General features: G+C 45.0%; 1 protein-coding gene across 2 annotated transcripts in view; it reads right to left on the minus strand.

The window, feature by feature from the left end:
* Nucleotides 1-1,099: 1,099 nt before the first annotated feature.
* The window catches only part of LOC146072782 (hepatic lectin-like), a 69,683-nt gene continuing 57,283 nt past the window's right edge, over nucleotides 1,100-13,499 (minus strand). For both annotated transcript variants that reach the window (XM_083179975.1, XM_083179974.1), the window contains exons 5-7: nucleotides 11,776-11,918; nucleotides 10,618-10,739; nucleotides 1,100-2,036 (exon numbers count right to left, since the gene is read on the minus strand). In XM_083179975.1, the coding sequence (XP_083036101.1) occupies nucleotides 1,904-2,036; nucleotides 10,618-10,739; nucleotides 11,776-11,918 (398 nt within the window). In that variant the 3' untranslated portion in view covers nucleotides 1,100-1,903. The remainder of the gene's footprint in view (nucleotides 2,037-10,617; nucleotides 10,740-11,775; nucleotides 11,919-13,499) is intronic.

A 13,499-nucleotide genomic window follows, 5' to 3' on the forward strand; every position in this document is an offset into this window, starting at 1 on the left:
AGCCCTTCACCCCACACCGCCGTCGATGTCCGCCCTGCCTGTAAGTAACAGCAGAATGGCGGCCGCCATCTCCCCCCTCTGCCCAGCCGCACCTATTAGCCGGGCTCCCGGCAATGGCTGCGCTGACAACGTAGCCAAAGCTACGTTGTCAGCGTAGCGTAGCCGGATGCCCGGCTAACATATAAGTACCATAAAAACTAATAAAAATGATAGCTCTAAGTTACTCTGAGATATAGATGATCCAGGGGCGTAACATTAGCACCGCAGCCCCCGCGGGGGGGCGCTGTGCATGTGGGGGCGACGGGGGGCTGCGGTGCTATAGTAATGCCCCCGCCCCCCATCCCCCGCAGGCTTACCTGTCTGCGCGTCCCGGCTCCCCTCCTGGCTTCAATCAATTCCATGGAGACGGACCACGATAAAATGGCCGCCCCATAAAGCAGACAGTTCTCTGAAGACAGGTAAGCCTGCGGCGATAGGGGGGGAGGCGCCCCCCCATTAACGGCGGGGGGGGGGGGGGCGCCCCAAACCAAGCTGTGCCACTGAGATGATCTGCATAGAGGGGACCACATTAGGCAGATGATTGGACCACATCTAGCAGAAAGCTACAGTACTTCCTTAAAGAGTCAGCACGGAGTAGTGTGGGCTTCTGATATATACAGCCCTGACACTTTTGTAGCCTGCTTGTCTGTGTCCAAACTCTCTCAACTACTGTGAAAAGCAAACCCTATTTTCAAGGAAGTTTAGCTTTCAAAAAATTCTTAGCTAACACCTCCCCACTTGGTTCAGAAAGTAGCTCGCACAATGAAGACAGTTTTGGAAACTAGCAAATCGTAGCCAACAGACATTCATAAGGGGGGGGGATTCAATGCTAAAACAGCGAGGCTCGCAGCTAAATGCAGCAGGCTTCCTGCATTAGCTGCGAGCCTCGCTGTCAGAGGACAGCGAGCAGCGAGGAATTCCCTGGTGCTTTGAATAGTGTGAGCGGCAGGTGAGGGGGTTAAACGCCGAAGATCGCTTATTTTCGGTAATTCCTGCCATTTAACTCCCTCGCTGGCCACACACACCCATAAAATATACATTTAGAGAGATGTGCCAGGTGTTACGTGTCTGTTTATTTCCTTTATTGCTCTATTGTCAAACCAAATTCATACAGATAAACGAGATAAACGAGACAAAAGTTACAATTTGTTGTTTTATCTATTCTACATAGTTCAAACAGTCCCTAGAAGTATATTTCTCAAAAAATGTTCTTTTTCAGAAACAATCCTTATAGCTTTTTTATATATATATAGATTATGTTTATTGCCTAATATTTAAGTAAGGTAGTCTACATGAGAGAAATAGGAAAATATAATATATCTAGTTTTTCTGATTATACACATTTGTAATAGGCATTTCATTCTGATTGAATTTTGATATGTAGTAAATGATTATGCAATATGGCCTCCAGGAAAATTTGTAAAAATGTACTTGACCCTGTAAAAGCTGCATATTTAGTATATTTAGTATAGATTGACAAGATAAAGTCAGGCAGGGCCGGATTAAGCCTTGTGACACGGGTGCGGGGGGCTGGCAGCTGACATCACCGGATGTAATCTGCCCGCCCATATCCGACCCATGCGTGTACCTTCCACGTCTTTCGATTGTCGGCGACCATCGAAAGATGTGGGAGGTTACCCGCAGCATACGAATGGATGTTTAGGCTAAACATCCAATCACAGCGTGTGCAGGCAAACCTGCGCTGCGAGGGGGGGGGGGGGGGTCGGTCATCCGGACAATTGCCGGGTGGGGTTTGGTGGACTCACAAGGCTAAGAATTTGCAGCCTTACGAATCAACCAGAATGACCCCCTTAATCTCTCTTCATGGCTATACTACAGAACCCCATCTCCTATAGGACATAGCTCAGAGCTTCTTCTCACAGATTGCATAACTGCTTGCATAGGTGCAATATACATCATTCCACTCCCCAGCAGTCCACATGTGGGCACAGTCTTCGTCCCCATGTTGATCATTCGGCTCTCCTTTCTTCCAAAACCTAAATGAGAGTAACACGATTGAAGCCAACATATAATCACCTTATACAATGCCATACCTCCCAACATTGTCTTGTCCCTAGTCGGGCTCCTGCGTGGCTCACCACTTATGGACCATGCTATCATGAAGCCACGCCCCTGTTTCTGCCACTGAGGTGGGCATTGGCAGCACCGTAGGAGCTGCAGGCCATGCCAACAGCCCCTCTGTCTCCCTTATTCACCGTGGCTATACTAGGAAGTAGAGTATGGCAGGGGGGCTCCCAACTGCCCCCCACTGTGGGACACTGCCGCATGAGACACGGGACCGTCCCCCCAAAAATTAGAAGGTCCTGCGAAAATTGGGACAGTTGGGGGGTATGCAATGCATCAGTCATGTACACATAGAATAGGCAGCTGGGGTCTGAAACTGTGCTCAGTAGTATATGTCATGGTGAGGCACATTGCGCTAGGTACTCAGATAGGATTAATAAGCACAAATGATGGCTCAAGCTGTAAAATGACTTTTTGTAGACGGGTACAAATAATGGCACCAATAAGGAATGCGATAAGAAAATAACCAAGGAAAAGCCATAGCTGTTGACTGAAAGGATAACTGCTGCAAAACTGGAAAACTAATAATAGTTAATAATTCAATGAAAGCAAAATAATGTTTTGTCAATGTTGTCATTGTTTATTGGTAAAGTGCTGATTTGCCATGTGGAACGCTTTGGGCCTTATTCTGCTTGGTGCGGTCCGTTCCTACTTCTTTTGGAAATGACAGAACGCCACGCACGGCGGACATTCTAAGAACACACGCCCACAGGTCGTCCGCATCCGTTCGGTCGGACTCGCTTAGAAGAGGGAGTGTCATCAGAAGAAGAAGTGTCATCAGACTGTATCCAAACAGGCGTGTGCGGTGGGAACTCAAAGATTCTGCCCGGTCTTACTGCGTCCGAACGGATGGGAAGCTGACCGTATGCACCTAATCTATTCGGAAGTCATGCTTCTGCAACATGACACACTTATCCAATTAGCCTACCTCATAACACATAGATTATTTTTAAATGTAATCAATTACTTCCTAATTGATAATTAAACACATTACTTGCACTTTAGATTAACCCTTACATCATGTTAAGTGTTATTACTTCATTGTTGCCCCTTTACCTGTCTTAGTGGTTCCAATTGAACCTGTGAAAAGAGTGTAATTAATCACTAATGACTAAAGGAGTGGATTGTATTGTGGTCAGCTGCGAGTGTTTAAGGTGCAGGCGTACTAATTGGGCGATTTGAATGCCTAGCGCATGAACCAGTGCACTCCGAGAACTGAAACTTGCTTATGGATGCCTACCACTGTTCGTGCACTCCCACGTTTACGCCCAGTTTTGCCCACTTTGAAACCGCGCCCTTGTTTATTAAGCCCATATGACCCGAGAGAGTTCAGTGCACATTTGTAGATGGTATTGGTGAGAACGAGTGCGCAGACAGTACGTTGCACATGTGCATTGCGTTGCCTACGCATGTGCAGATAGCTAAGAGGCGCCCTCTGACAGAATTTGGAAAGGACCGCCTCAACCAGAATAAGGCCCTTTGATTGGAAATGACAGAAAAGACGTCCTTTTCTTAATGTAACTAAACCGGCAGTATTTTATTGAACAGAGTTCGTATTTAAAGGAATAGGGTGACCCCACCACCGGCGCTTCTGTCACATATACACCATAAGTTCCACTATGTGTATAAACATGTCCTCCTCTATCTGGGACTATCTTGATCAAAGACGGAGATCCCGAAGTGGGGCATACGAAACCGGAAGTGCGGGAGCCACACTTTACCGGAAATACCTCAGACGCGGCTTTAGGACTAAGCCACGTGACTCAACAAGGACATCAGGGATTGGCTGACCAGAGGATAAATACCGGACTCCATTTTAACATATTCACACTCCTTGATAAAGACCTCAGTAAAGGTAGAAACGCGTCAGAGGGGCCCAGGAAGTTTTGTGTTGAGAGCAACTTGGATGTTTCACCTGTGTCCTTGGATCTCAAAGAAGGTGTACCGGTGCCTACCTAGAGACCTTTGATACCCGAATGCGATCAATGAGAGCTGACTAAACTCAGTTCTCTATTTTAGAGGGTAATTATCCATTTGCTACTTACCAATACCTGGCCCATTTTTGTTTGGTGTGTTATATGTACATTTCATGTTTTATATGTCGGAAAATTTTTATTATTAAAAACATACTTCACTATATCTGGAATTTCTGTGCCTTCTATCCCGGTTTGCAACCTACGGTTAATGCTGAGGAAGCAGATTCCAGTACAGAGAGAAGAAACAGGTGCCTTATAAGTTAAGGGGAAACCAGGAGAAGTAGATTTATCCCAGATTCGGAGGCGGAGAAGAGGAACGTTACCCATTCAGTAGGGACGTAATATTTCTCTACTTGGTGTGCGCTGGTGGAGGGATCTCTTAATTTGTGTATTTATACACTAAACTTTTGAAATTCGTTGTAAGGTGTGGGGACACCCAGAAGTAGATCCCATCTTTGGCTGCATAGACATTTGCGCAGACGAGAGGGAGGTTTTTTCAAACTTTTTTTAGTACGCCATACCTTTTACCCCCATTCTTGTGAAACCTCCTCTATTCTGCTGCTATGTTCAAACTCCGGGACCATAGACTGTCGACTCTTTAACGAGAAAAGAGACCATACGGAGCTTCTAGACATAGAACTGGAAAGTATGATGAAAAAATTGGAGAACAGTCTAATTAAAGAAAGTAAAGTATGGTGGGAAATGGTAATCCTAGAAAAGTACCTATCCCACTGTATAATACCTAAAGGATTAAGAATCTCAAAAATAGCCTCTTTTGAAACTTCATCAGAAAAATTCAAAGAAGAATGGGAGAACATTCTAGAGGACTGCTCTTTCAAACTCATCCATCTTATCACCGAAGAAAGACGGAGGAATCTGGGACTGTTGAATGAGGAAATTGATAAATACAGGGAACTAACTGAACCTTTCAAAGAGCAGACGGACTATAAGAAATATGAGGAGAGGATAGAAAAGAACCTAAGAAAAACAGAAAAAACTTTGATTGATAGAAAAATATAAAAATTCACGTGAGATAATAGAATAGAAAAAACACAATCAGGTGAAGGAGAAATAGAAAGCGAAAAAGAAGAGGACACCGACCCTACTCTACCACTAGAAAATATGGAACGAACAACAAGACAAAAAGAGAATGATTGGAGAAGTAGAGAACCACAAAGAGAAAGAAGATCAAGAAGACATTCGGAGGTACGGAGGCATGAAAAACCCTTCAGACATTATAGAGAGCCCTACCGAGGGGGCCAGGACTGAGGCCTGAATAGAAGATATTGGAGAAATTATAGAAGTCCTAAACCCTATTACCGGAGATTCCAACAGACAGAATACCAAAACAGGGACAGAAGCAACCATTTCAATACAAACCAGAGATATAGAAGAGACTACACACCCAGGCCCTTCAGAAATAGGGGAGAAGAAAGAATAAGGGAAAGACTTACCCCCATTGAAACAACTAACAGATACAACCCCTTGTCAAGAAACTCAGATAGAATTCATTTTTTAGGACTGAGAGAACAGGACAGAAAACAAAGGCCCTAGAAAGAGTAATGAAACCAACTCACAGAGGGACTAGGGGAGGAAGGAAAAAGAATGGAGGAATAAGAAAGAGAAAAAGAATGAAGAAAAATAGGCTTAAAGATCAAATCGAAAGGAATGCAGACATCACCAGTGACACAATTCCAAAGCCAGAAAGAGTCAAAAATTTTAACATAAGTGCTCATGCTCTAACCCCAATAGAAATGTCGGTGCTACAAAAAGGACTGAAATATGCACACACCACAAATGTGGACAAATTCCAAACATTTGTGGATGTGCATAAATTCACACGTAAATTATGCCTAAAGAAATTTTACCTAATGAAAGATGACACCACACAGGATACTGCTGAACCAATGGAAGAGAGAAGATTCAAGCCCAAATCAATATTTTTTCCCACACATATCAGGGGAAACCATATTGAGACCTTTTGCAGTATGGTCCAGGAGGAGATAAAAAAGATCCCTGAAAAAGGAGTAAAATTCAATATGACACTAAAAGAAAGAAAGGCATTAAAGGATCTGCAATCTAATGAAAATATTGTAATCAAACCTGCGGACAAAGGGGGGGGGGGGGGGGATCGTCATTATGGACAAATCATGGTACGTGGAGGAGACTTTGAAGCAATTGGATGACGGCAACGCATATAAGAAACTTAGAACAAACCCAACTGAAGCTACCCAGAAAAAACTCGAAGGCCTTATTAAGAAATATAAGACAAAAAAATCCTTGACGAAAAAAACACAAAATATATTTACAACGAAGAGCCCAGTGTGCCGGTAATTTACCTATTACCAAAAGTGCACAAAAGCACAACCCACCCACCGGGAAGGCCCATAATTTCTGGGATAAATTCTCCATCAACAAATCTATCAGAATTCATAGACTTTCACCTACAGCCCCTAGTGGTGTTGAATAAGTCACATCTAAAGGACACCAAATAACTTTTTAACTTATTGCCTACTATTCCTTGGGAGGACAATTACTATTTGGTTACAGCGGACGTCAAGTCCCTGCATACGATCATCGAACATAAGCTGGGAATAAATGCCGTAAAGAAATACCTGGAAACCTCAGGACTAGAAGTCGGCCTACAGGAATTTTTGGTAGAAGGAGTTGACTTCTTCCTCCATAACAACTTCTTCCTCTTCAAGGGGAGTCACTATGGCCCTTATTCTGATCGGTGCGGATATATCCGCGTGCGTTCGGCCCGCCGATGTTTTGTGTCTGCGCATGTGCAGAGGCGTCTCTGCGCATGTGCGAGCGGGGCGTACGGCCAAATCCCGCATGATCTGTGAACACTCCGAACAGGGGGTGGAGAGGGGCGTGAAGGGCTATTTGGGCTCATTACCATATGCATACGCCCCGCGTTTCATGGGCGTTCCCATGCAAACGCTGGGCGTACGTATGGTAATGCAGTCGTGACGCACGTGTAGGGGGCGGACATATGACATCGCCGGTTGTCAGCTGCCCGCCCAGATCCATGAAACATGTCCGTGTGGTCTGAGGTTGCGGGAGCTGGTGGAGCACTCGGTCCTGCATTCGATGGTCTGCGACCATCGAATGATGGGGGAGGTTCCCTTAGATGGAGGAGGCGTATTCCGTGAAAAATACACGTGCGGTCCGTTCGGCCAGCTTCTTACCGCATATGGACGGAGTTGGCGATCCGTATGGAAGGCGGGGTTTCGTACGCATGGTCCTGGCCGCATATTCGGCTCCGGCCGCACCGATCAGAATAAGGGCCTATGTACAGAAGGTGGGAACCGCCATGGGCACCAGATTCGCTCCGAGCTATGCAAACATCTTCATGGGTTTGTGGGAACAGGAAGCCATCTGGGACCACAACCTATTCTGAGCAAGTCTGGTGTCCTGGTCCCGCTACATAGACGACATCCTTTTCTTCTGGAGAGGGAGTGAGGAAGAATTAGGAGACTTTTGAACTTACTTGAATTCAAACAAGTATAACATAGAATTGACTTTTTGCATAAATAAAACATCGGTAGATTTCCTGGATATTACGATATTCGTAGACAATGGTCTCAAGACAAAAACCTTTCAAAAACCAACTGACAGTCAGTCCTATATCTTAAGAGACAGTTGCCATCATGATCACTGGCTGCGAGCTATACCAGGCGGACAGATGAAAAGACTGAGACGTAATTGCTCGGATGAGAGCACATTTGAAGAACAAGCCACGAATATGGCAGAAAAGTTCACCAATAGTGGCTATGATCCACAGGATATGAAGAATCTGATACAGAACACCAAAAAACTCGATCGTGGTGAATTATTAAGAAAGGAGAACAGCAGACACTAACCAGAATACAGCATATGAGTGGTCCTTTATTACGGGTTTTAATATCCAGCACAAAAAAATCGAGAAAATCTTTAGAAAGAATTGGGCAATCCTGAAAAGGGATCCAATTCTGGGTACATACTTACCAGAAGCCCCAAAATTCATCTACAGATGGGCACAAACAATAGCTACAAAAATCGTAAAAAGCTCCCTACCTCGGCCAAAAACAAGTCACATTCTGACTAAAGGATTCCACAGGTGTGGCCTATGCAGAGGGTGCAGAAACATCAAAAGCAAGGGACAGAAGAAAATCGATACCGTGACGATCAACAACGAAGAAATGAAAATAGAAGATTTTGTAACCTGCAACTCAAAAAACGTAGTCTACACAATAGAATGTTCCTGTCACCTATTTTATATAGGAAGGACTTCCAGACCGCTCAAAACCAGACTGGGGGAACACCTTAATAATATAACAAAAGGCTTGGAAAGCCATTCTCTTTCACAGCATTTCAAAGTATTCCATAATTCATCTACATCCTGCATTAAACAATTTATGGCCTTGAAAATGGTGAAAGGAAAGGAAAGAAAACCGTTCTGCATCTCTTCCTTGGCAAAAGAGGAGATGAGATTGATCCACAAATTCAACACTCTGATACCTGGCGGTTTAAATCTAGACTTCGAACTAAAATGGTTCCTTTGAGTAATCTAGAGATTAAATAGTGACTCAGTATAGACATTTTAGATATTTTTAACACATTTTGAAATTTTATATATTTGAAACCCTTTTTTTATCTTAATGATTATATACAATTATATTATAAGATGTTTTACAACGACGCTCTAAAGTTATTTCCAATCATGATGTTATTTCTAATCAAAATGCTGTTCTATATTTTTATTTCTTTCTCTCCTGCATGCGGAATACCCACGGTGGCCCTTATTACCAAACTATGGGCAAATTTGCCCAAAATCAAGATGGCGCCCGGAACGTCACCCATAAGCATCACAGTAAACACCATGCCCAAAACGAATAAGAGAGGATACTAATAGAGGTGCTACAACAGCGCAAATGCCAGGACTATCTTAGAGAGGACCGATAGAGATCCGTTTCATTACAAGATCAAAGACGGAGATCCCGGAAGTGGGGCATACGAAACCGGAAGTGCGGGAGCCGCACTTTACCGGAAATACCTCAGACGCGGCTTTAGGACTAAGCCACGTGACTCAACAAGGACATCAGGGATTGGCTGACCAGAGGATAAATACCGGACTCCATTTTAACATATTCACACTCCTTGATAAAGACCTCAGTAGAGGTAGAAACGCGTCGGAGGGGCCAAGGAAGTTTTGTGTGGAGAGCAACTTGGATGTGTCACCTGTGTCCTTGGATCTCAAAGAAGGTGTACCGGTGCCTACCTAGAGACCATTGATACCCGAATGCGATCAATGAGAGCTTACTAAACTCAGTTCTCTATTTTAGAGGGTAATTATCCATTTGCTACTTACCAATACCTGGCCCATTAGTGTTTGGTGTGTTATATGTACATTTCATGTTTTATATGTCGGAAAATTTTTATTATTGAAAACATACTTCACTATATCCGGAATTTCTGTGCCTTCTATCCCAGTTTGCAACCTACGGTTAACGCAGAGGAAGCAGATTCCAGTACAGGGAGAAGAGACAGGTGCCTTATAAGTTTAGGGGAAACCAGGAGAAGTAGATTTATCCCTGATTCGAAGGCGGAGAAGAGGAACATTACCCATTCAGTAGGGACGTATTATTTCTCTACTTGGTGTGCGCTGGAGGAGGGATCTCTTCATTTGTGTATTTATACACTAAACTTTTGATGTCCTCCTCTCCACCTCAGCATAAATGCTTCACAATCCAATATCTTACTGAGAAACTTGCTGTCATCTAGATGGGATCACTCACGGTATGTATGATGAGTAATATTCCCACGAAAGAGAAAGAAATCGCCAAACTAGTGTAATATGTTTTAAGAAAAACCAGTGGAGGCAGGGGCATAACTAGACATTCGTAGGCCCCATAGCAAAAGTTAGTAAGGGCCACCTATTTAGCAACTGATGGTAATAAATGTATATAGCACATATAGACTGTAAAGATGTGCCCCCTTCATCTCTGGGCCCCATAGCAGCTGCACCCCTTGCTCCAGAGGCGTAACTCAGGGAGGCAATGGAGTTAACTGCCGACGGGCTCCTGCTCCCAAGGGGGCACCTCTCCTCCCCTGCAAGTTTGAATCAGTTCATTGAAAGCCGATGATATTGCTTCTGCGGCTGACACCCCCTCTTAGCAGGACTATGGACATCACACTCTCTTTATTTTATACGTAATATACATAACATACATACGTACGTACGTATATATATATATATATATATATATATATATATTTATATTAGGTGCTGTGTGTGTGTGTGTGGACATCAATATTTATCTTGCCTCCGGGCAACTGGGACAAACTGACGCCACTGCCTTGCACCCATGGTAGTTATGCCCTTGAGTGGAGGGTCCACCCTATCCATATTTCATATGAACTCTGTTTTCGGGTGCGGGGCCACCAGGGCGAATGAACCTCCTAGGATTTTGGATGTTTCTTGCGGCATATCTCTATTTGTAGCATTGTTTTGTCTTTTCCAAAAACTTACTTATTAGATGCTTCATAGTTTGTTCCATCCACCCATTCCCAAACACCTTCATCAGCGGGATCATGAAGTCCAATCCAAAAACGTCTGCTATAGCCGGCGGCAGTTTTAAAGGTTAGGAAAAGCTAAGAGAGAAATGGGCAGCCATCAGGCAATGCATTAGACGGATAATTATATTGTAAGACTTCCTACATAGAATGACATTAATTGATTGAAAATTCCAGTTAAAGACGCTTTCATGTATCCTCACGCCCCCAAAATGACAAAAATTGGGGGTTGCAGTGGAAGAAGAGATCCCTTTGGACTGATCTTGGTTCACTTTGGTTTGAAATGAACACACTGGCCAGCAGCTGACAATGGACCTGATTCAGGACCGCTCACTAAGCTGTAGTCGTTTGCGGCTTAGCGAGTGGCTTAACGCCACCCACCGCCCACTGTGAACGATCCTGAATCGGCCCCAGTGTGAGAGACTATAAAATTCTTCATCTAGACTTATATTTTGTAAAGGGTATGGGTCATGGGTCGACTCAATGAAGGTCGACAGGGCTTAATTCGATACCTGAAATAGGTCGACGTAGCTAAGGTCAACAGGGTCGGAAGGTCAACACAAGCCTTAGGTCGACAATGGGAAGATCGGCAGTCAAAAGGTCGACATGAGTTTTTCACTTTTATTGTCCCTAATGTTGACATAGTCGACATAGACACCATCGAAGTGTACACACTATTATATTCTCTGACCACACCGTAGTGGAGGGTAGGGTATGATATACCGCCTGTCAGCACACAATGGCTCAATTGGGGAAAAAAACATGAAAAACTCATGTCGACCTTCCCATTGTCGACCCAATGCTTAAGGCGACCTTCCAAAGCTGTCGGCCTTAGCCATGTGGACCTATTTCCGGTATCGACCTAAGCCCAGTCAACCTTCAGTGGTCGACCTTCATACTTAGTACAACAAGACATTGACCTCTACTATCCTCTAACCCAGTGATGGGAACCTTCGGCCCTCCAGCTACAACTACACATCCCAGCATGCCCTGCTACAGCTTTGCTGTTTGGCCATTCTAAAAAAGTTTCAGGGCATGCTGGGATGTGTAGTTCAACAACAGCTGGAGGGCCGGAGGTTCGCCATCCCTGCTCTAACCTGAGATGATATCTTACCTGTTCCCTCTCACTGGTGATTACAGCCAGGTCCGCCCCCTTTTTCTTACACACACTCCTGGCTTGGTGCCAATCAGACTGGGCTGAAGTGAGGTAATAGCAGCTGCCATCAAACTGTAGCCAACCAGGATCGCAGGACTTTTCTGAAATATTATTGTGAAAGGAAAGTAAATGAGTCTGGTTATATGTTGCAGCACATTCTCTTGTCTTTCCATGATATTACCAGAAAGTTCCTTTTACTAATGAAATTGTTCATTCATATTACAATACTGTTCATTCCGACACTTGTTTGTGTTGTTGCGTATACCAATGGCATATCCACAGTGGGTTCAGGATATAGAATACTGCGTGCAGGGAGCCCACACGGAAAACCCACCACTCCTGTATTATACTTACCTCTCCTGCATTCCGTGTCAGTGCTGCAGCAATCATCAGGAGAATTGTGCAGTTACTTTTGGGAACATGATGTGGTGTTGTGTTCCCAGAGACCTGTACATGCACGGTACAGTAATCATTGGGAACATAAGGCTGTGCCAGGTTCTTAGACCTACATACCACCCAACTTTCATTGGTAGTCTAGCGCAGGGGCTGGCTGGAAACTTTTAGCCTAGGGGGCAAGTCCAGAGCACTGGCCCATACCCCCCATCATTCTGGAAAGTTGAATGCTTGTGCGCGCCGGCGGCGCGCAGAAAAATTAGGCGTGTGGCCTATCATAAGGGGGCGTGGCCTGTACCTTGATTGTATTGTGTACCTGCAGATTGCACATTGTGATGCTAATTACACATTATGCCGCACACCTTGATGCCCATTACACCCCATACTGTGATGGCAATTACCCAATGCTCGCCACACCTTAATGCCCATTACGCCCCATACCATGATGCCCATTACACCGCACAATGTGATGTCCACAGTGCCAGATTTGCCCCCACAGTGCCAAATACACATATGCCCCCACAGTGCCAGATATGCCCCCACAGTGCCAGATATGCCCCCACAGTGCCAGAGACACATATGCCCCCACAGTGCCAGAGACACATATGCCCCCACAGTGCCAGAGACACATATGCCCCCACAGTGCCAAAGACACATATGCCCCCACAGTGCCAGATATTCCCCCCACAGTGCCAGATACACATATGCCCCCACAGTGCGAGATATGCCCCCACAGTGCCAGAGACACATATGATGCCTCCACAGTGCCAGAGAAACATAATATGCCCCCACAGTGCCAGATATGCCCCCACAGTGCCAGAGACACATATGCCCCACAGTGCCAGATATGCCCCCACAGTGACAGATACATATATGCCCCCACAGTGCCAGAGATGCCCCCACAGTGCCAGAGATGCCCCCACAGTGCCAGAGACACATATGCCCCCACAGTGCAAGAGACACATATGCCCCCACAGTGCCAGAGACACATATGCCCCCACAGTAGGGTTACCACCTAGTCCCTTTAATTCTGGACACATGTTAATTACAAAGGTTCTGTGGCAGTTTAAAATCAGGTGAAGTGGAGTCTTGAAGTCAGCCAGCCACAGAACCTGTGTAATTAATATGTGTCCGGAATTAAAGGGACTAGGTGGTAACCCTACCCCACAGTGCCAGAGACACACATGCCCCCACAGTGCCAGAGGAGACACACATGCCCCCACAGTGCCAGAGGAGACACACATGCCCCCACAGTGCCAGAGGAGACACACATGCCCCCACAGTGCTAG

This window comes from Crinia signifera, chromosome 4 (genome assembly GCF_055691185.1).
Source record: "Crinia signifera chromosome 4, ASM5569118v1, whole genome shotgun sequence".
Taxonomy (NCBI): Eukaryota; Metazoa; Chordata; class Amphibia; order Anura; family Myobatrachidae; genus Crinia; species Crinia signifera.